General features: G+C 50.6%; 2 protein-coding genes across 3 annotated transcripts in view; both read left to right on the top strand.

Moving 5' to 3' along the window:
• LOC116486750 (mitogen-activated protein kinase kinase kinase 3-like) overlaps nt 1-10,308 on the top strand; it is a 64,657-nt gene extending 54,349 nt beyond the window's left edge. For both annotated transcript variants that reach the window (XM_032183202.1, XM_032183201.1), the window contains exons 10-17: nt 1,562-1,629; nt 3,400-3,492; nt 4,277-4,471; nt 5,089-5,237; nt 5,347-5,478; nt 7,547-7,676; nt 7,940-8,117; nt 8,755-10,308. In XM_032183202.1, the coding sequence (XP_032039093.1) occupies nt 1,562-1,629; nt 3,400-3,492; nt 4,277-4,471; nt 5,089-5,237; nt 5,347-5,478; nt 7,547-7,676; nt 7,940-8,117; nt 8,755-8,983 (1,174 nt within the window). In that variant the 3' untranslated portion in view covers nt 8,984-10,308. The remainder of the gene's footprint in view (nt 1-1,561; nt 1,630-3,399; nt 3,493-4,276; nt 4,472-5,088; nt 5,238-5,346; nt 5,479-7,546; nt 7,677-7,939; nt 8,118-8,754) is intronic.
• A 1,907-nt stretch (nt 10,309-12,215) lies between these two features.
• Nucleotides 12,216-22,030, top strand: ACAA1 (acetyl-CoA acyltransferase 1). Its single transcript, XM_032181774.1, has 12 exons — nt 12,216-12,410; nt 13,267-13,360; nt 13,608-13,665; nt 14,277-14,356; nt 14,854-14,896; nt 15,641-15,739; nt 15,879-15,959; nt 17,767-17,957; nt 18,065-18,244; nt 18,986-19,041; nt 19,813-19,958; nt 20,105-22,030. The coding sequence occupies exons 1-12, from the start codon at nt 12,216-12,218 to the stop codon at nt 20,178-20,180; spliced, it is 1,299 nt and encodes a 432-aa protein (XP_032037665.1). The 3' UTR covers nt 20,181-22,030.
• The last annotated feature ends 124 nt before the right edge of the window (nt 22,031-22,154 follow it).

Genomic DNA, 22,154 nt, shown 5'->3' with positions numbered 1-22,154 from the left:
TGGGACACGCTGTACTGCCGCGGGCGGCACTTCAATAGCGCTGCAGCTCCGAGCTCCCACGTGCAGAGCGACCGTGCGCCCGCTGCCAGGCTGTGTGTAAGACACGGTGTCCTTTTGGGAAGCGAGATACGCATTTTTTTATTCATCCTCATCAAAGGGATTTTATTTTTTTATTTTTTTTTCCACTGCTGTTTTTAATTTTTTTTCGCCACCCAGCCCCGAGGCTGCGCTGATCGCGTGGCGTGCCTTGGGTCTGTCTTGGGTCTGTCTCAGCAGCGAGGTCCCTTTCCTTTTTGTGGCTTGCGGTGTTTTCCTGTGATGTATTCGCTCATTGTCGTGGATGCATCAAAACCGGGTTCTTTTGCTCCCAGGCTCTGTGCCCCAGGTTTGCTTTTCGTGTAGATTTTGCTGGGGGTAACAGCAGAAGGAGCACAGCCGAGCTGTGACGCCTGGCTGTGAACGGAGAAGAGCGTCAGGCACGTCTGCAGGAGAGCAGCATGGCTTTGGTTCACAACTCTGTACAGCCATTGGGTCTAGAGAGCTGGAAAAGGCACGAGGAGGGCAGAAAAAGGAACAAGTGTGACTGTTTCACACAGGTTGCTCTGTTCGGAGTCAGGATTTGGCCCTGATGATCCTCACGGGTCCCTTCTGGCTCAGGAAGTGCTGCAGTTCTGTGATCCTGCACAAGATGCAGCCGAGTCCTCGCTGCCAATTGCCTGAGGTGTTGTTAGCCTCCAGAGGGCAGAGCACAGTGACCAGGCTGATGCGACACAACACCACAATTAATCCCTCTTCCCCGCAGCAAACCTGCTGTGATCGGTGTGGACACAAATAGACTTCGGAGCACTTTGCAGAGCAAGTTTTTGCTACCACGTCCATTTTATTAAGAGGAGAGCAGAGAGAGTGGAAAAAACATCCTGTCCAGATCACCTCACTGGCCCTTACGGAGTGCTGGGATGAAGTTCCGATGGCTGAGATCCCCGCTCCATGCTTTACCATCCCCTCTTTGCAATTTTAAGACCTTGAGCCTGCTCCCTCCCTCCTGGTGTACGTGCACGGTGGTGGTGCAGCTTTTCTTGCATGAGGAAGGTGGGAGGTGATGCTCCAAGAAGAGGAGACCTTCATGAGCTGAGCATGAAGGAATGACTCCAGCGTGTACATCCACACATCTGAGCAGTGCTCACAAAAAGCAGAGTTGCACAAACGAGCACTTGGCATCGAGGGAAGACAAATCTCCAGCCCTCCTCCTGCCCCATTTTGTGCCTAGGTGTTACGGTGCAGACTTGGCTGCTTTCTTTCAGCCTGGTGACCCTGTTTTCTCCAGGATCCCTTCTGTTTTCACAGGAAAAAGCTGTGGACCACCCCCCCCCAAAAAAAAAAGAAAAAAAAAAAGCCTTCAATCATCAGTTTTGTGCAGGTTTAGGATGAGAGCTCAGTTTGGTCGATTGGGGTGATGAGTGCATCTTGCTGATTAGTGCGTGCTTCCTGCGTGTTATCACTCCTAACTCACTCCCCAGCCTTTCCAATATAATAAAACACATTTTTGTTTTTCTCTTTGCAGCCCTCCCTTTACCCAAACCCCTGTTCCTGGAAGGAAGAGCCATCCCAAAGACGGTCTTGACTGCATGGGTAAGCATCGCTGGAGGTTCACGCTTGCTTAAAAGCACGGGGAGCATGTAGATGGAGGAGAGCAGATATTGGAGAGATGTTACTGCATGGAAATTAACTAAAAAATTAAGCAAACCATCTCCATTGCTTAGGCTACACTTCAAAAAGGACCCTAATGATTAAACAGGAATGTTCTCTAAAACCAAACTGAGTCCTAGGCTCTCTAGGGAGTTACACCTGGAGAAACAGGAGGCAGAATCTGTACCACTGCAAGCTGTGTTGGAGAAAACATACTGGTAACTCGCGGGGACCAGAGGTTACTGCTTAACCGCCTACAAACAGCTGGTTAAGTCATGGAAACTCTGTAATGTCATGACTTTCACTATTAAAAATGAATAAATGGCAGTCAGCCCCAGCAGGATACCACGCTTCTGGCCAGGGGCAGCGTTTCCAGACCGAAGCGCGGCGATGGAGCTGCAGGCAGCCCGTGGTTTAACACCTCCCTGGTGGTGCAGGAGGTGTTTTGCCTCGCCGTGCCGCTCGGCGGTGTTGCCCACACGTGGCTTGCCGAGAACCCGTTGACCCGTCCTTGCTGCTTTTCCTTGCGGGCCGTGTTTCAGCCGTTACGGGCTCCTCTCACACCTCGCTGTGACGGGGAAATGATGCTACATAACGCTGCGGCGAGGCTTCGGCCAGGATGGGTCTCCAAGGAGAGGCTGCTGGCCCCAGGCTAAGACAAACAAACAATCAGAACGGGCTGTGTCGGTGGGGCTGGCTGGAGGAAAAACAGGAGGAGAAAGTTGGGGGGGGGGAGGGAAATGACAGATATTGTAATCTCACGTTAGGCAGTGCTACCAGCCATGGCTTCCCGTGCTCCTTTTTTTAATTAAAAAATACGTCCTTAGCTTTCACGTCCATCCATAATCACAGAATCACAGAATTTCTAGGTTGGAAGAGACCTCAAGATCATCGAGTCCAACCTCTGACCTAACGCTAGCAGTCCCCACTAAACCATATCCCTAAGCTCTACATCTAAACGTCTTTTGAAGACTTCCAGGGATGGTGACTCCACCACTCCCCTGGGCAGCCTGTTCCAATGCCTCACAACCCTTTCAGTAAAGAAGTTCTTCCTAACATCTAACCTAAAACTCCCCTGGCGAAATATAAGCCCATGTCTAATGAAAACTCTGCTGTTCAATCCCTTCTCTGTATTCTAAATCGAGCTTTCTAGCATTTAATCAAGGTAAATAGAAGGGTTTGGAGGGTATGAGGAGTTCTGCAGCTTTCACAGGTCAGGAGTCACATCTGAGAAGTGGGGCTTGTCCCTCAGTACCTGCAGATCCCTGCAAATAGCTGATAGCACAGCGGAGATCTTGCACGAGATAGATCCGGGCCTGCCCCTGCCCGACAGTTCTGTTTCCACTCTAATTTTTGTGTTTTTCACGTGTAAACCAGACACGTAGCAGTCTGTGTTGGAAAGCAGACACGTTCTGTGTCAATCCCCTGCCTCATTGTGAGCAGCGTGGGCCAGAGTCCGCAGTCAGTGGTTAACCTCTGTTTGCTTTCAGGAGACCAAGAGCAGGGCGTCTGGCCCTTCCTTTCCCTCTAGGATGTGACTGCGGGCAGATTTCAGCGAGCCTTGGGGAATGCCTGGCTGAGCAAAGGAACAATTTGTTACCTTGTTCGTCCCCGTAACTCAGCCCGGGGGCCTGAATGCTTTCCTGTAAGAACCTCTCTGGGCTTTTGGTACTGAGCTGACGCAAGAAACGTGTCTGTTCTTCCCTCCTCCAGAATTTGACATCCCCTTCTGCGAAAGGTTTGGGAAAGGGGGCACCTTCCCCAGGCAGTACCACCTCTCCCAGAGTCGCAAGGACTACAGCGACGGTAAGAAAACCACGGGGGGCTGGGGAGGGAAGAGCTCAGTGCGGGATCTCTGTGGGGATGGGAAGGGCAGGAGGCTTGTAACAGCGCCCAGGGCTGCAGAGACTCAGGAGGGAGAGGGTTGTAATAAAAGGAGGAGGAATGAGGGGTTACAGCGGGTTTCTCACAGAGCTGGAGGGAACCACCTACCAAATTCAGGTAGCGGTGTCTCTCCACGGCCGTTTCGAGCTAACGAGCTCTGAGCGTTGGGGACCGCTCCCTCGCCTCACCGCTGCTCCTCCTTGCACTGTGTGAGTGGTGGGAGGCAAAACTGAATGAAGATCAAATTCCCTTGGAAAAAAAAAACCACAAAACCAACCAACCAAAAACCATTAAGGACACGCAAACAGCATATTGAGCCTTCAGAATGACCTTCATCTCTCACTGGCATCGTGGCGCTGCTGGTGTGGTCGTTTGTGTTGGGGTCTTAGGGGACGCCAGGGATAATTGGAAGTGTAAATCCTGTCCTGAGTTTATTTGTGATTAAAACCCGACAAAAACCTGATGTAATTAAACTGTTGCAAACCTCGCTGGGAACATCCTACGTTCAGTGTGATCCTACCTGCTGTAAACGGCTCTTCAATTGAATTCAGAACGGGCACAGGGCTTTGCTTCAGTTTCATTGAACTTGTTTTTCGTTTGAGGAGCTGCCTCACTGAATCTGAGCAGTGACGTGAGAAGGTGGTGACAGGTGGATCCCAGCAGGCGTCTGTGTTCTTGCCATAACTCTTCCCCTTCTCTCTTGCAGGCCGGAGGACTTTCCCCAGGAGTTATTTCCCCCAAGAAAACCTCTTCCAGCTGGTCCCCTCCAGCCGAACCAAGAGCTTTAACGGGGACAGCAAGCTCAGCACCCTGCAGTACGACGAGTACAGGCCCAAATGGTGGAACAATTGTGAAAAAGGGCTGCAGGTCTTCAGCACCTCCCCTACAAAAGCTAGGAACTGTAAGTGAATCAAAGCTTAGCTCAGCACATTTGGGTTTCCACACGAAATCAAGTTAATCTTGATTTCTGAGTTATTGGGCATCAACTAAGCTAACCCTCTGTGAATGCACTCTGCTTCCAGCCCCAAAAGAGGCACGCTGCACTCACATTTCAACGAGGAATGTTAAATATAACTCACTGCACCTTACATTGGCCTCGAGGAAAGGGTGCTCAGAGTCAGCTGGTGCTCAGAGCTTGCTGAGTTGCAGAAAACTGCTTCTGTGTTGGACTTTTGATGTGCTCGCACAGCCCCAAGCTTCCAGGAGCCTTGGGATGTGGGAGCAGATGGGTCCCAGAGCAGAGGAGAGAAAGTTCAACGTGACCCAAGAAAGCAGTTTCTGGAGGAAAGACTAAAGAAACGTGACTTTGCTGTGACTTGTTTCTGCTTTACAGTAAAGTAGAGCACAAAGGAAGAGATCTTCATGCACGCACCAGTAGCTCTCGTGCAATTAAAAGAGTTTTGTCAGCTCGCTGCCTGCCCTGCTGGGATCATTGCAGGCCTGCTGTGCATCTGGTAGGGCCGATGCTGAAGCCTCCAAGCTGTGCTTTTCTCTCAACCCTCTCCTTCTTTTCTGCAGCCCTGCAGGCACCAGTGAACTGGAGGCTGGGGAAGCTGCTTGGAAGAGGAGCTTTTGGGGAAGTTTACCTCTGCTATGATGCTGACACGGGCCGAGAGCTGTCGGTGAAGCAGGTGCCATTTGACCCTGACAGTCAAGAGACGAGTAAGGTGAGTGTGAGGGCAGCACCGCGCTCTGTGGGGCTGTGGGGTGGAGGCTGAGGGTAAAAAAATTCCTTTAGCACACCTTCTCTCACGCAGTGTGTCTGTCCTGTTGCAGGAGGTGAACGCTTTGGAGTGTGAGATCCAGCTGCTGAAGACTCTCCGCCACGACAGGATAGTGCAGTACTATGGGTGTTTGCGGGATCCCGAGGAGAGGAAGCTGTCGATCTTTGTTGAATACATGCCAGGGGTAAGTGCAGTTCCTGCTGAGGATTGTCATGACCTACCCTGCCTTAGAGTTTGGAGAAATTTGGATCTGGAGTTGCAGGGGAGCTTAGCTGTCAAGTTTATCTGATGAGCCAAAGCAAAGCACTGCATCCCAGCATCCCTAGATGGAGTTTAGATCGAGCCAGGTGTCATGGTCAGGCCCCTCAAGGTGCAGCAGGTCAAATCAGAAGCCTGGAAGGGTCTCAGGTTTGGATCCCGGGGAAGGGTGTGTGCACAGCCTGCAATCTGAACGTGGTGAATGCGGGACGTGTTCCAGATCTGGCTCCAAACGCCGCGGCCTGAGCCCATCCTTAAGTATTTATTACAAATCCCTCCAGGACACGTTAATAGCACAACTGTCCGCCCACAGCTGTCACCAATTATTCCTGGCTTTCAGCACGTGTGCGTTCAACCCAGCGTTACTCACTGCTAAGCCTTCTCCTGCTCAGGACTGAACCTTGTGTTGGTAGCACGATCCAACCTACCAGGAGGGGATTAACTTTGCGGTTTTGCTGACACATACAGGGTGAAATAGCTCCAGGGAAAAGGGAAGCTCTGAGGGAGCCTGGAGAGCACACACACATCAGATGAACATCCCTGCAAGGACGCAGGTTGCATCAGAGTCAGCTGGACAAAGTCACTGCGTGGTATAAACCAGCACAACTGCTGGCGTTGCTGCGTGAGCTGCTCTCCTGCATCCTGCCTGCCCAGCTGGGTTCGTCCCCCAGCCCGTGGAAGAATAAATCCTTGTTTGTTCAGGCCTTGTTTGTAAGGTCGGAGGGGGCTGGGAAGTCACCTGGTCACAAATAATTTCGGTCGTTAGTAAATGTGCTGCAGGCTCTGCGAACATGTCACGAATCAGGTGGGCTTCATGCCTTCGAGCTCCTTCCAAGCACCGTCCTGCCTCTGTCCCCGGGGACAGGCACATCGCTTCCAGGCCTTAAGACAAGGCTCAGACCCCAAAGAGAAAAGCCCAGAAGCTTCAGCAGCACCCTTGCTGCTCGTTCTGCAGCGTGCTGGTGTTTGTTAGCAGCCAGGAAACCACCGTTTGGTGCTGGGGCAGCGTCCAGCAAGGCTGGAAGCTGAGTGTTTGTTTTCTTTGCGATAAACCAGAGCTCTGACCAAATACAGATTGAGTTCAGTGCCACGGGGATGGCTTACTGCACAAAAGCAGCACAGGGCTTTGGTTTCCAGTGGCAGTGGAAGTGGCTGAGCTCCCAAACCTCGCAGAAGAGCAGCTCCAAACTGCTGGATGTGGCCGGGTTTCTGATCATACACAGCTAGCATGGTAAAATCTTCAGGGGGCAAAGCTTGGGTGCACCACCAGGCTGGCATTCTGGTGATCAGCCGTGTTACAAAGCTATTTCCTGCTGTACCCTGCACCATTCACCTCTTATTTTCAGTTTATGCTTGGAAAACAGAAGGGTCCAATTGACCACAAGTCCTGCAGGCCCTGTTTTCCCTTCTTTGGCTTCATTTTTTGATGTCCCCCAGGATAAGGAAGCTTGCAGAGTTGAGGGTGAGGGAGGACACCCTGCCCACGAGGTGCAGGAGGGGATAATTTCCGAGCATCCCAAATTACTTCAGCAACACCGCGAAAGGGAAGGGAGATCCCCAGCCACAGGATTGCCACCAGCCCCAAAAGAAACTGGGAGAAAGGCTTCACAGAAGGTGACAACCATGAAGAGCTCATGGAGAGTATCCTCACCTGATTAGAAACTCCTCATCCGTGTGGCCCTTGTCCATGAGCTGTTGGTGAAGGCGAGCCACTAGAGGGGGAACAAGCTCCGTGCTGTTGGCAGAGGGTGGCACTGATCGCTGCCGGAGGCCGTTCCTCTTTTTCCACTTGGCCTCTGAGGCACTGGGGTCAAATCCTTGCTCTGTTCAGCGCCTCCTGGATGTTTATCTTGCCGTTTCTCCAACAGAGTGGCTTGGGTTTTTTATTTGAGCTGAGAAATGTGGTGGTCAGGGAAGTTTATAAGGTCACCGTGACGTGTTGCACCCGATTCTTCTGGTCCTTACGGTTGCTGCCCGATGTTTCCTCTCGCCAGGGTTCGATAAAGGACCAGCTCAAGGCGTATGGTGCTCTGACGGAGAACGTCACTCGGAAGTACACCAGGCAGATCTTGCAGGGAGTCTTCTACTTGCACAGCAATATGATTGTCCACAGGGACATTAAAGGTGAGTAGGGAACACAGGGGAGCTTCTTGCTTGCTTAGCTTTCTTCAGCCCAGCCTCACCGTGCCCCAACATAATTCTTGTGCAAAACACAGAGCAGATATTTGGTTTTTAAGTTATTTTTTTCTGGCTTTGCCTCTTGAACCATGAAAATTTTGAACAAACTGGAACCGAACTCTTGTTCTGTCTTCCTGCCTCGCTGTGGCTGCTCTGTTCAGCTTGCTGCTTCATCACTCGGTGTTTTCGTTGTTGCTTCTCGTCCCCAGGTGCCAATATTTTGCGAGATTCTGCTGGAAATGTGAAGCTTGGAGATTTTGGGGCCAGCAAACGTATCCAGACCATCTGCATGTCTGGGACCGGGATTAAATCCGTCACGGGAACGCCGTACTGGATGAGCCCGGAGGTTATCAGCGGGGAAGGCTATGGAAGGAAAGCTGACGTGTGGTAAGGAGCAGGGCAAAACCCCCCACTGCCACGTTTTTGGAAGATGGAAAGGGTGCAGAGCTGAAAAGCCCCAGGAGAGGAGCACACACAACCACAGCTTGCTTTCAAAATGCCCGGTGTGTGAGGACAGGGTTTGCCAGGAGAGCTGCTGAGCTCTGGTTACCCCATTTTTAGGTTAACTCAGCCCAGCTTGGAGGCTCGGTGTGATCTTTTTGCAACCTCTGAAATCGGCTGCTGGGTGTTTGCCTGCGGCTCAGACACGAAGACACCCAAAATCTGTGGGTGCTCCTGAATGTTTTGAGGCCTCTCTGGAGGATGGCAGCTGGAGCTGCAAAGAGCAGGGATAACTCCACTTGGCCTGCCAATAAATGGGGATAAAGTCAGACGTAAATCTGTAGGCAAGCAGCTTTCATTCTGGCTCAACTGTTTGGGGAACAACATCCTATTATTGAAATTGGGGTGTCTAAACTCTTTAGGGTTTTCCTTCTGGGGTTGTTCCCATCAGGTGCTTTGCATTCTCAGCCATCTTTTTTTCACGAAGCTTAATCTTGAATTAAAGCAGGGCAGAAAAAAACACCCGTTTTAGGACAAATCTCACAAATCTGCTCTCCCCGGCGGTCTTGCCGTCTCGTTGCAGGAGCGTGGCCTGCACCGTGGTGGAGATGCTGACGGAGAAGCCGCCCTGGGCCGAGTTCGAAGCCATGGCGGCGATTTTTAAGATCGCCACGCAGCCCACCAACCCCCAGCTCCCCGACGGCGTCTCCAGCTCCTGCCGCAACTTCCTCAAGCAGATCTTCGTGGAGGAGAAGCGGAGGCCGACGGCCGAGGACCTGCTGAGGCATCCCTTCGTCAACTGCGGCCTCTGAGCCCCGGGCTTGGGGAAACGCTGATGGGACAGGGGGCGGCCGCCAGACCCGCGGCCCCTTTTATTTTTTTGGCACCCTGCCCTTCACACCTCCAGCCCCGGGCTCGTCCTTGCTTGGTGGCTCCCCCCTTGGGTCCCTTCTCGCTCGGTGGCTGCCGCCTTGTGGGATTTTTGGAAGGCACGCTCGGGACCTGGAGGCCACCGCCGGGGAATTGGGGCCGAGGGCTTCCCCGGAGCGCCCTCCTCATCCTCGGGACCAGCGGAGGAATGGGATGCTGAGCGCCCGGCGCCGCTCCCCGCAGAGGAACAGGGCTTCAGCCCAGCTGGAGATGATCCTCAGGGCGTGGAGCAGGAGGGACCCGGTGTCCACCAGGGGACAGGAACCTTTCGGAGGTGGTGACACCGGGTGGCCTCGCCAGGGAGGTGGCGTTGGCTCCTGTCCTGTGCCTTAAGCGGTTACAATCGCGGCGCCTGGCAGGGAGCCGGGCGCGTTTCTGCAGACGTCTTGCCTTCGTGTGCGTGCGTGTACGTGTGCGTGTGGAGCTGCGGGGGCTCGGCCGGGCCTCTGCATCCTCTGATTTTGCCTCAAATCGGGCAGGGAGCGCCCGCGGGGCTGCGCCAGCATGAAGCCGCAGCCTGGGGCCGCAGAGCTGCGCGGATGGCGTGCAGCCGGGCTCCCTTCTGCAGTATTTCGGGAGGTGGAGGTTAAATTGGGAAAGCTTAAAGCAGAGCTGGGCTACGGCCCCCGACCGACACTACTACCCCGCGGGGAGCAAGCAGAGAGGCCCTGGGAGGCGATGAATTTACCAGATCTTGGGCATTTTGGCCAAATTAATTGCATCGCCCCATCTCCCGCTTCCTCGCTGCGTTAGCTGTTTCCACCCGGCTCAGTGGAGGTTAAACGAGCAGTTCCCAGGGCGTCAAACACAGGTTTATTTTATTTTAATGTTGGTTTTTTTCATTGAAAATGAGAAGTGTTGCTCAGAGCAAAGGGAAATGGAGAACGGTCCTGGGTGGGAGAGATCGAAGTCGTCCTGCAGTGGCACTGGGAGCATTTCCTCGGCTGCAGCTCCAGAGAGAGAGGCAAAAACCACAATTATTTCAGTTAAAGAAAGGCTGGGGCTGTTTGGGCAAATTAAATAGCCGGAAGGGTTCCCTGTAAGGGTGTAAGAGGTTGGTGGTGCCTACCCGAGCTTTGTGCCTGGCCACCAGGGCGCTGGATGCCGGCTCCCCGGGCTGTCCCCTCCTTCCTTTAGGGGAAAGAAAGAATTTTATTCTGTGAATAGGACCAAATCCATCACTCTGGTTAGCTCCATAGGATGGATTTAAAAAAAAAAAAAAAAAAAAAAAAAAAAAACCAAGAAAAAACGTGTTGGCAAATAAGGGGTTGTCAGACGAACAAAGGGTGTTTCAGGAAAGCTAAAAATGTTTTTATGCTCTTTTCTCCCCTTTCACCCAACCTGTTCAGCTTTGATTTTTCGCCCCTTAGGGGTGGATGGGAGCTGAATATTTTCTCCAAAGCCTCGAGAACAAAAGCGGGGGCCCGGCCGCACCGCCCCGAGCGCTGGGGGAGGCCTTGGGGGACCCTCCCAAAAAATGCTCCCTGGGGCCTCGTCAGCCCCACCAAGCACCCCAAAAAGCCTCCCTGGGACAGCCAGGTCCCCTGGCTCGTGTGTGATGGGGTTTGTGTGTGTGTGTGTGTGTCCGTGGGGGTGTGTGTAGGGCTGTGTGTAGGGCTGTGTGTAGGGCTGTGCGTGCAAGGCTGCGTGTGAGTGCCCCCGTGTGAGTGCGACTCGCTCCTCAGGTGCCTTTGCCTTTGTGTTTTTTTTTAAAAAAAAAAAACCCTCGCAGTGTTCTGATGTACAAAATGAAAACTAGAAGAGAATGTAATATTATGCCATGTAAATTTCCTTTTTGTTTTTTTTTGTTTGTTTGTTTTTTATATATGTATATTTTATTTTGTCCGGCGCACCCAGGCCAGCGGGGGGGGGGGGGGGAGCCCACCTGGGGCCGTGTCCCCGCTCTCCGTGCGGTGTCGCCGCGTGTATCCCAGAGAAACGTTTTCCTCCCGTTGGAAAAAGGCTCCAGTGTCGTGTTCTGTGTCTGCCGGGCGCGCGGCCACCCCTCTGTGTCCTTCCCTCCTCGGGGGCTCTGCCCTGAGACTGGGACCCCCGCCACGCGTGGCACTCCCCAGCTGCTGTACTCGGCTCTGCTGAGGCCGCACCTCGAGTACTGTGTCCAGTTTTGGGCCCCTCGCTACAAGAAGGACATGGAGGTGCTTGAGCGGGTGCAGAGAAGGGCGACGAAGCTGGTGAGGGGCCTGGAGAACAAGTCCTACGAGGAGCGGCTGAGGGAGCTGGGCTTGTTCAGCCTGGAGAAGAGGAGGCTCAGGGGAGACCTTATCGCTCTTTTTAGGTACCTCAAGGGAGGCTGTAGCGAGGTGGGGGTTGGCCTGTTCTCCCACGTGCCTGGTGACAGGACGAGGGGGAATGGGCTTAAGTTGAGCCAGGGGAGTTTTAGGTTAGATGTTAGGAAGAACTTCTTCACTGAAAGGGTTGTGAGGCACTGGAACAGGCTGCCCAGGGAAGTGGTGGAGTCACCATCCCTGGAAGTCTTCAAAAGACGCTTAGATGTAGAGCTTAGGGATATGGTTTAGTGGGGACTGTTAGCGTTAGGTCAGAGGTTGGACTCGATGATCTTGAGGTCTCTTCCAACCTAGAAATTCTGTGATTCTGTGATCTCTGCGGTCACATTGGCCTGGTGTTACACCACGGCAGAAGGTGTAGGGTGGGCTCTTTTATTTCTGCCTTCTTCAGTTCCATTCATTTAATTCATGTATTTTATTCATTTCATTCATTTATTTTATTCATTTCATTCATTTATTCCTATCTTCATCCACTTGCATTTTCTCCTTTCAGCGGACTATCTCACAGAATTTACTATTAATTTTTAATTTTAATTTAATTTTTATTTTAATTTAATTTTTAATTTTAATTTTATCTTTTCCTTTAACCTTTTAATTCCCTTTCATTTTCGCTCCCTTACCCCAATCCCTTCTCCCCTTTTCCTCCTCCCCCCCCAGAGCCCAACCCGTGGTGGGCGGGACCAACGAGCCGAGTGGGCGTGGTTATGTAAATTAAACGGGCGGGTCCATACCCAAACCACACCCCCTCCCTCCCCGCGGCGGGGGAGGTGCGAAAATGGCGGCGGCGGCGGCGGGCGGGGAAGCCAAGATGGCGGCGGGGAGCGGCAGTGGGGCGCTGAGGCGGGTGCGGGCGGTGCTGGGGCACCTGGCGGGGCAGCCCCCGGCCGCCGTGAGGGCAGCGCCGTGCGGGAGCCGGCCCGGAGGAGCTTCGTGTCCCGAGGATGTGGTGGTGGTGCACGGCAGGAGGACGGCCATCGGCCGAGCCAAGCGCGGGGGGTTCAAGGTAGGGATTTGCTTTATTTTTATTTTTTTTTGGGGTGTTCCTCATGCCCTAAATCCTCAGGGCGCCTCCGGATCCCCCCCCAATCCTTACTCGTCCCTCGGGGAGCTGCCTTTCCCCTAAATACCGAGCCCTCAGGGGTTGCCCCCACACCACTCGCCAACCGTCAGGGAAACAAAATCAATTTTTGGGGTGCGGAGCGGCCACCCAGAGCCCCCCCCAACCCCACAGGCTGCTGTGGGGTGCCTGACCCCGCTGTGTCCTGCCTCACACTGAGCCCGACAGCCCCGGTTCCCTGAGGTACTGTGGTGAGGAAACATCTCCCTCACCTTCCTGCCCTGCTGTGGAGCTCCTGGTGTGGAGATCCTGGACCTGCCTGCGCCTTGCCAAGCCTCAGGAGCAGCGTTTTGGGGTTTGAGGGAACCCCAAGCATAATCTAATCGCTTTTTGTCCTCCTCAGCCTGTTCTCCTCGCCCCACGTTCCCCCAAACCCAGCCCCGGGACAGGCACGGCACCTGCAAGCGGAGGTGGTGGTGGTGGGACACGAGGTGTTGCCAAGCTGCCTGTGTTTTTGTAGGTTTTCAAGGGGCTGTGTTGAATTTGGGGTCGATAATGGCCCACAAAACTCTAGTGTTATGTGACTGGAGTCACCGAGTTGTGCAAAACCCGCTCCAGGCGTGTGCCAGGCGCTGCTGGGGCAGAAATCCCCACACTCAGTGGGATGTGGGCGGTGGGGTCCGGCTGCTGCTCTTTGGGGTCATTTTGGGATGAAGGAACAGAGGGAACTCTGCATGCTCGTGCCATATAACTCATCCTAGTCACTTTTAAGGCCCTACAACTTTTTTTTATGTGCTTGCAGGATACCACACCTGATGAGCTGCTGTCTGCTGTTATGACCGCGGTCCTGCAGGACGTTGGGCTTCGGCCGGAGGCGCTGGGAGACATCTGTGTGGGTGAGTGGTCGCCCTCAGACTCCAGGACAGGCCCACGGGGGGCTCGTGGGTGTTGTGGGGGTCGGAAGGGGTTGATGCCTGGTGGTGTTATGCTCGTGAAATTAACACATCCTTGATGACCATCCAATCAAGTGGCTGGGCTCTGTGTCTTTGGTGTCCGCAGCAGGTAGTGGGGGCAGTGCAGCCGACTGATGCCAATCCTATATTTTGTGCAGCCGACTGATGCCAATCCTATATTTGCACACAGGGAACGTGCTGCAGCCGGGAGCTGGCGCTTTGGTCGCGAGAGTTGCACAATTTCTAAGGTAAGCTCTCAACCATATCAAAGTTTCTTCTCATCTTGGGCCTCGGCTACGGAGCAGCACTGGGTGAGAGGTCGTGATGAGGCTCGTGAGCTCGTAAGAGTTTCCAGCAGGTCGCCTTTTGCCCAGAAATCAGACTTTGATCAAGCGTTCGGAGAGCCCTGCTGTCCCTGTTGGCAGGGACCGGGCGGCGCTGTGGGGAGCGGCCTCCCCTTCCACGCAGACATCGCTCCGCGGGCTGCCCCTGATGTTTCCTTCTGCTAAAGCAGTTTACAGACGCTGCTTTGGAGGGGCACAGGCAGCAATTAGCAATATTGCAGAGCCTTTGAGCGTTTCTGGCTCTGGTCAGAGCTCAGGAGCTAGGCTCGTCAGAGGGCCCTGCTTACAGAGGGCTTCCCAAGGTAGACCTGTGGGGAAACAGCACACGGAGCCACCTGCAATTCCATTTGGAAATGATCCGTGAATTTTGCTTTGTCTTGGTGCAGGTCCAAATAGGTCAACAGACGTTTATTGGGATCAGTTGAGCGTGAGGGTTACAGTTTAATCAAGAGGCTTCATGTTCTCTGTAGCAGTTTGTTTTGTTGCATGGTCTTTAACGCTCTCTCATGTCCTAGTGGGATCCCAGAGACGGTGCCGTGCTCGAGTGTCAACCGGCAGTGCTCCTCCGGGCTGCAGGCCATTATCAATATAGCTGGTAAGCGTGCACGGGCACTCGGGCTGGCGTTGATGCCTGCCCTGCTACGAGTGCTCCTTTATCCTGGTCATTTGTTCTCCAGTCCCTCCAAGCAGTAAAAACAGTGATAAAGCCTTCTGCTGCTGGGCATTCTCAGCGTGGTGTTGACTTGAATGCTTCCATATCCTTGAGATACGAAGATACCCTTACAGATACACCTCGTACCCTTGAGATATGTAAGATACCCTTAGAGAAATACCTTGGTCATCTGAGGATGAGTTCTTTCTACCACCACTTCCACGTCAGGCCCTTTCTCTGAGGGTCAATCCCGTCCTCCCTGCTGGCAGGTCAGGTCGTGCTTAGTTTCAGCCACGTCAGCTCCTTGGCTTACGTTGGAGCGCGGAGGGAAAGCCCCTTCCAGGGGCAGTGAACACATCAGGTGGTCACAAAACTGCAGCTGGGATCCAAGCGCTTGGGCTCCTAACGATAATCAGAATGTTTGTGCCCTGCTGTTACAGGTGGCATCCGAAATGGGTCGTATGACATTGGCCTGGCCTGTGGGTAAGAACATCTTTTTATGGCACTTTTATGGCCTCCTGCAGCAGGTCTTGGATGGGGCGTCAGAAATCCCTTCCAAGCAGCTCTGTGTTCCCAGAAGGCAGCAGACCGTGAAGCATCTTAAGCTCCGTGGCCTAAGACTGACTGTACAAAAGCTCGCAAGTCCTAAGCGGTGGCTTTGTATTCGTGCAGTAAAATTTGGGTTCCTTCGATCTGTTAACCCATCTGTAGGTCAAAGGCTGCAGCCTCTGGGACCTACATCTGAAACTCTTCGTGTTGCAAAATGCCAGTGGCGGAGCTCACTGAAGTCTCTTTGTCATGGGTTGCTTCACACTCGATGTTGTTCCACTGCCAACCAGTTTTTAAGCTGGAACTGGCCTTTTTCTGGCTGTTGACAGCTCTAGTCCAAGAACCTTGGGTTTTTCGTTACGTCTGAAGGCAGAAGTGCCAGAATGGTTAGCAGCTCCTTCCTTGCTGTGGAAACACAAGAAATTAACTGCTGACATTGGTGTCCTGTCCTAATGGAACAAGGACCCGCTTAGGCTAACGACCCGGTGTAATTTTGTGCTAATTTTTGTACTGACACCTGAAAAGCTTCTTCCTCAGCCAGTTTTTAATTACCAGCTGCACTTCTGTAGGTTGATAGGGAATAATGTTGTCAAGACATTGATCACTCCTAGCTGAGCAATCACCATGAGTGTAGCATGGAAGCAGTGGCAGTAACTTCACTTTTTTCCCCATGTTTAGCGTGGAAACGATGTCCCTCAGAAGCGCCAATAACCCTGGCGATATCAGCTCCAGTATGATGGAGAACAGCAAAGCCCGAGATTGCCTTATTCCCATGGGGTGAGTAGGTCCAGGTTGAGCAGTCAGCAGTGAGCTTTGAGACCGAAGCCACTGCTTGTAGCTCGTGTCGTCAATAAGAGACAATTCCAGCTTGATTAGGTACATTATTGGGTTAATTTTCTGATGTTGTTTTTCCCAGAATAACCTCAGAGAACGTGGCAGAGAAGTTTGGAGTTTCCCGCAAGAAGCAAGACGCCTTTGCCTTGGCTTCCCAACAAAAGTAAATGCTGCTTATTTTCACCTTTTTGGTTAGAGAATACATAGAGAAAGGGGGGAAAAAAACACAACATTGCACTTTGCACGAGTGGTTACGTGCAGCCTTCATCTTGCCTTTCGCAACTGAGCAGTGAGTAAAGAAGCCTGAGGTGGTCAGAGCAAAGCCCAGCGGTGTGGTGAGGCAGCCTGAGCTCGGAGCTGTGTGGTTTTACACACTCACCGCCAGCTGTGCAGGCTTTGAGCACCGGGTGCAGCTGTGTGTGCCATCGAGTGAAGGACACCATTGCCACGAGGTTCCCGAAGCTGGCGGACAGCTCAGTGTTTTCCCAGTGGCTTTGGCTCGGTGTCATTTGAAACCCACCGTGGGCGTCACAGCAGGAGTGAGCTTCCCCAAGGGGGAGCATTTCAAATGAGGCACTTCCAGAGAGCTGCCGCGCTTATAAGAGGAGCGGCGTGTCTTTGCTGCAGGTGCTTGGCTCCAAGTGAGCCCAATCCTACCTCTAAAACCCTTCCTTTAGGTGAAATAATTACCAGGGTGAGCTGACCCCTGGAATCCCCGGGGCTGTACCAGCAGTCCAGGGGCAGTGGATGAGGTGTTGAAGTTGCTGGCATCAAGGAGTTAAACTTTCAGAACTGTGTTTAAGCATCGCCCCGGTCCAATTATTTATCTAATGCAGGAAGCTGCTGGACAAGGCAGTTAACCTTTAAATTCTGGCCCTGCTCGGAGGGAACTTGGCATGCCAGGCTTTCTCACTGCCTGATAGCGCAGAAGGGTATGTGAACACGATCCTCACCTCTCACATGAGGAAAGGGTTGATTTTCTGGCTGCAGGCTCAGGATGTCTGTGGAGTTACTGATCTCTCCTTCGGCTCTTAATCTCTCTTGGCAATATTAAATATTTATATTTTATGAATAAAAGCGTAAAGCAGTGAGGGAGTAGAACAAGCTTTGTCTCCAATTTGTGTTACCTGAAAAGGGCACTTTGCTGCTGGAAGGTAAATCTTCTAAATTGTCTCTGCTGCAGAGGCTTTTAAATACCTTGTTAGTATGAAAGATTAAAATTATGTGCTCGGAGTTAATTATAATTTATCCGCTTGCCTTCTCCACACTTCCGTCAGTCTGCTTGTGTCAGTTGTTCCCTGCTGGTTGGACCAGACCCGATCCTCTGTGCACCTTTACTTCTGGTTCCCTTCTGTGTAGTCAATAAATTATGCAACACAAACTGGAATAATTTGAAAGATGACATTTAAATGCCAGAAGATGATACTTCAAGTCTGCAGTCTAAAAGTCAGCTTGTTTTTTGTAGGACAAAATCTGGAATGGGTGAAACTCTAGCTGTTCTGTAACTTCTCACAGATCATTAGTATTGCATAGAAGCTTAGCTGCCTCGCCCTGTTCTAAACTTTCAGAAATAGGCATTGATGTTTGGGCATCGGGATTATTTTCTCCCAGTTGTGGTGTGGCTGTACCACTGGACAAGTACAGCCTGATGGCTGTGGGCTGCTGGTGGTCAGTCAGTCACTAAGGTGTTAGTGGGGACAGAACAGGATTTTGCTCAGCACCTAGTGCTCCTGTGACCCAGGTTTGGGGAGGAATGCCCAACGTATAAGCGATGTATTTCCTGTGACAGAGGTCAGGAGTCTGTCTTCCCGTTAACAGAAAGCAGTATTTGTCTTCTTCCCATCCGCTGCTCAGTGCTGATGCACCTGGTACCAAGTCACACCTGAATTCATCCTCTGACTGTTCTTGTTGGCATCGCTTCTTGCAGTTCCCTTCCAGGTTATTTTAATTTTTGTGTTTTCCTTTAACAGAGCAGCAAAAGCTCAGCAGCTGGGACTGTTTAAAGCTGAGATTGTCCCGGTCAAGACCACTGTCCAAGATAAGGAGGGCAACCAACAAACAATCACCGTGCACCAAGACGAAGGGATTAGGCCCTCCACCACCCTGGAAGGCCTGGCAAAGCTGAAGCCTGCCTTCAAGGAGAACGGCAGCACCACAGCAGGTCAGCTCTGCCTTCAATGACACGATTTTCTGCCCTTCCCGTGGCTCGCCTGCCCCGTCGCACCATGCGCTCAGGCAGAAGGGGTGGTGATAGATCTCTTCCAACAGGCAACGCCAGCCAGGTCAGTGACGGAGCAGCTGCAGTTCTGCTGGCAAAACGCTCCAAAGCAGCACAGCTGGGGCTGCCGGTGCTGGGGGTGCTCAGGTCCTTCGCCGTGGTCGGAGTCCCGCCCGATGTTATGGGCATTGGGCCAGCCTACGCCATCCCTGCTGCTGTGGAGAAGGCAGGTAAGGACCACGCTGCTCAGCACGGGGCAGAATCGCTCCCTGTGGACTGAAATTTGAGGTGATTATTCCAGCACGTGCAGCTAGAGCCCTGAAAGAGATGCTGCCTGGTGGTGGTGTAATGCTGCTCGCTTCTGAGGTACAAATTACCCCTCACTCCCCTTTGAGAAGCTCAGGACTAACGCCCTGCACGGCCTCAACAAGCTGCCAGCGTGTGGCAAATGATTTAGAGTTTGTTTAGTTCTCTTGTCACGTAATGTGAGGAGGCTGTGGGTGTGTGGTTTTCTTGTTTGTGTTTTGGTTTTCTTTACAATTTTGGCATCTGACCAGTGGAACAGTCTTCCCTCGGTGTTATCACACTCACAGGGTCGAGCAGCTTTTATGGCTCACGATTATTATTGCGGTCAGCTGTCGGCACTGTGGTTACACATTTGCCTATAGTTTTATCTTGGTCTCGAAATACCCTTCGGTCTTTAACCCCTCCGCAAAGAAACCACATTTAATCCAAGGAAACTGTGCACACTCAGTGACGTGATGCCACGGACTGTGAGGTTTTGCAGTCTTCAGATACTTGTACACATAAAGACATAAAAACGTAGATACCCAACGGGGAGCCAAGGTCCTCCCTTTGTTGTTGTTAGCAGGGTAGAATTCATAAAGGAAGACTTTAAGCGAGTTGTTCTCTTTAATGTACTTATAAGGCAATAATATCTCCTTTTAAATCCTGATTTTTCTGAACCATAGGTCTGACACTAAATGACATTGATATATTTGAAATCAACGAAGCCTTTGCAAGCCAGGTGAGTGATCATTCTGGTTGAGTTGTTACATTGCTTAGAAACTAGAAATATATTTCAACTTGGTCTCAAAACGAAGATTTGACTTCATTTCTGGCCAAATGTTAAAAACATACAGACTATTTTCTTGAAATAAAAACAAGCAGGGCATTGCTTATGTAGCATAAGATTAAAAAAAAAAAAAAAGATCTTCACTAAATAATAATGATTACTTTGTTGTATCCTCATACTCACTTGCAAAATTGCTGTTTCACAAGGCTGTAACTCGTTACAGGGTGGTGTCCGTGTGAATGTGTTGCACTTGACAATTTGCATATCCTTAATGAAATGCAGAAATGTCACTTGTTGGCCACAAATCTGACTTGCCAGTCAGAAAGTATGTGGGCTCAGCTTGAGATGAAGTTGATAGATTTTGCTTGCTTCGTGTGCTTTGGATTTGTAATGTAGTTCTGCTGCTTTCCACTGGAAAACGGTCTAGCTAGTCAGGCCCATAAATACTAATTATTTTAATACTTTAATACTTTCAGAGCAGCTGACATAACAGTGTGGATTTTTACGTAATAGAAAACATAACTTGAGCTCAATTCATTTTGAGCACAAATCTTCTGAAGCCCCTAGACCTGCTTAGGATTATTGGCCTGGCTGTTTGCTGTCTTCCTTTGTATGTGGAGATCACCAGCCTTCTCTGCAGCCCTCCTGGTTCTGTATTGCAGGAGAGCTGAGAACTAACAGAGGTGAGAGCATCCTGTGAAACGTTTCCCTGTGTCTTTCCAGGCTGTGTACTGTGTTGAAAAGCTGGGCATTCCCATGGAGAAGGTCAACCCCCTGGGAGGAGCAATAGCCCTGGGACACCCCCTGGGCTGTACGGGCGCCCGGCAAGTCGTCACTTTGCTCAATGAATTGAAGCGTAGAGGGAAAAGGTGAGCACTGAACAACGGTATTAACCTTAGGTGTGTTTGGGTAAATCAGGCTCAGAAATAACCATCACTTTTATTGGATTTTTTTCCCCTGGTCAGGTGATATAAACGTGATGTTTTTCTTAATTTCACATCTTCTTTCGTTCCAGAGCGTATGGTGTTGTGTCAATGTGCATTGGAACTGGCATGGGAGCTGCAGCAGTATTTGAATACCCAGGGAACTAACCTCCAGCGTACTGACAAATCAACACAGCTGCTAATTCTCTGCCTTCTCTAGTAATAGCAAGTGATTTGCACTGTGGAATCAAGTGGATTCAGGGATCCGTTACTAGCTCTACAAATTACAGGCTCAAATTGAGAAGCAGAACCAATCCTACAGGTGTACTGAGGTGGAAAAAAGCAAGATTGACGTTCACTTCAGTGCTGCAAAGCATCCTAGGATGAGAAAAGAAACGAGTTCAGCTGAAGTTCAAAGCCAGGCCCTCGTGTGGTGATTGTGAATGAACACTTGTAATTGATCCCTTTACTCTGAACTCCTCTCTAATTATATTTACATTGTTCATATGACAAATCACCTAAAACCATGGCTCCAAATGAAAATGTCAGTGCACATGAAATGGCTTTTCCAGGGTTTTCTTAAACTCATCATCTTACGGGAAGTCTAGAATAGTTTCTTTTGAAAGCAGTGCAAAGACTTAAATATTTCCTTTATGTTTGTCCTACCCAAGTCAGAAATTGGCTCTGTCTTAAATCACTCATATGCTAGAGGATGTGCTTTAACTTTCTATCTATCTATAGAGAGAGATGTTTTTTTTAACCAAGCTGCTCTGAAACAACCACGGGGGCAAGGTGGAAGGGCTGCTAGGAAGTAGTTTACGCAGCGGCAAAATATAAACAAATGGTTGGCGTGCCTGCACCAAAAGGTTCTGAGGAATTGGTAGAAACAAGGTGTTTGAAAGTAGCCATTCCATTTTTTTACAACACGTTTCTAATTACTAGCTTGTATGACTAACACAGGAGACAAGCTTCTGCTTAATAATTAGATATAAAGGAGATTTCAGCACTACATCTTAGGAAATTCTCCCTTACCTGTTCTTGTTAGCAGAAAGATCACTGAAGCTAAGAGCTAATGGCTTGAAAAAGAAATGCATTAATGATCTTTGACTGTTAGGAAGTTTAAATTTGTAACACAGACTGAAGTTTTTTGTCCCAGCTCTTATTTTGCACTTAATACAATTGGACTCCTGCAATATCTTTGTATTCTTTTTATTGTGATATTTGAAGGTCACGATTAGCGAGAGCTATTTTATTTTCTCATGTTCCTGTTCTGTAGCTGGTCTCGCTTACACCCACATATTTCAGAGCAAAAAGATAGCATTCTTTAACTGTAACTCAAGGGTCCTCTTTGCACACTAAGGTTCCTGTGCATAGAATGAGTTCTCAGTGCCAGTACGGCTCTGCTTTCATGCAGGCAGAAGGCAGATAGCATCATCTTTTGTTCTCGTCCCAGCCCTTCCTCCCCACACACAGTGCCTCTAACAAAAACTTTATGCGATGGGAGTGGAAAATTGAACAGTCTCAGAAGTGGGAATTTCAGTGACCTTTTGCTAAAGCAATTTTAAAAACAGTTGAAGGGATGTGTGAGTAAATGGGAACCATGTGGGAGGAAGGAATCAAGAGGAAGAAGGGTTTCTTCCCTCCGTAGCTGAAGGGGCTGTTCTCAATACCCAAGCATGATGAAACACGCAGAGTCCAGGAAATGTTGACTTTCCCATATTCACGTGAGACATTGAGAAGACAGCCAGGGAAATGCTGGTCTATTCACTAATTCTTGGTTTCATTATGTATCAGTGGCCATTTTAATATCAAACAAGCAGAAAAATTGCAAAGCAAAAGCTTCTTTTTATTATACCAACAGCCTTGATTGTAATTTGAAGCACAGTGTACTATGCAAAAGTTTTTTGACCTAACAGTTACCATTGCTGGCTTGCAATTTAAAACATGCTGTTGCAGAGCCTGGCTCTGTGGGTAACGCTAAGCTTATCAGAGCAATAAAATACCACAGGATGAGATTACGACTGTTTTCGAATTACTGTGACTTTTATCACCCGTAACCTATAAACTTTATTCTGCTAAAACTCCAGTACACATTTAAAAGCTGAAGTAGATGACAATACAGATGACAATACTTTTGTAGCT

Source organism: Aythya fuligula, chromosome 2, assembly GCF_009819795.1.
Source record: "Aythya fuligula isolate bAytFul2 chromosome 2, bAytFul2.pri, whole genome shotgun sequence".
NCBI classification, from domain to species: Eukaryota; Metazoa; Chordata; class Aves; order Anseriformes; family Anatidae; genus Aythya; species Aythya fuligula.
This window is presented reverse-complemented; position numbering and strand designations above follow the sequence as displayed.

Coding starts and splice junctions, on each gene's coding strand:
- ACAA1 (XM_032181774.1), top strand. CDS start 12,216: ATGGCGGCGGGGAGCGGCAGTGGGGCGCTGAGGCGGGTGCGGGCGGTG. Junction 13,361..13,607: donor GCTGGGAGACATCTGTGTGG/GTGAGTGGTCGC, acceptor ATTTGCACACAG/GGAACGTGCTGCAGCCGGGA. Junction 18,245..18,985: donor TGCTGCTGTGGAGAAGGCAG/GTAAGGACCACG, acceptor TCTGAACCATAG/GTCTGACACTAAATGACATT.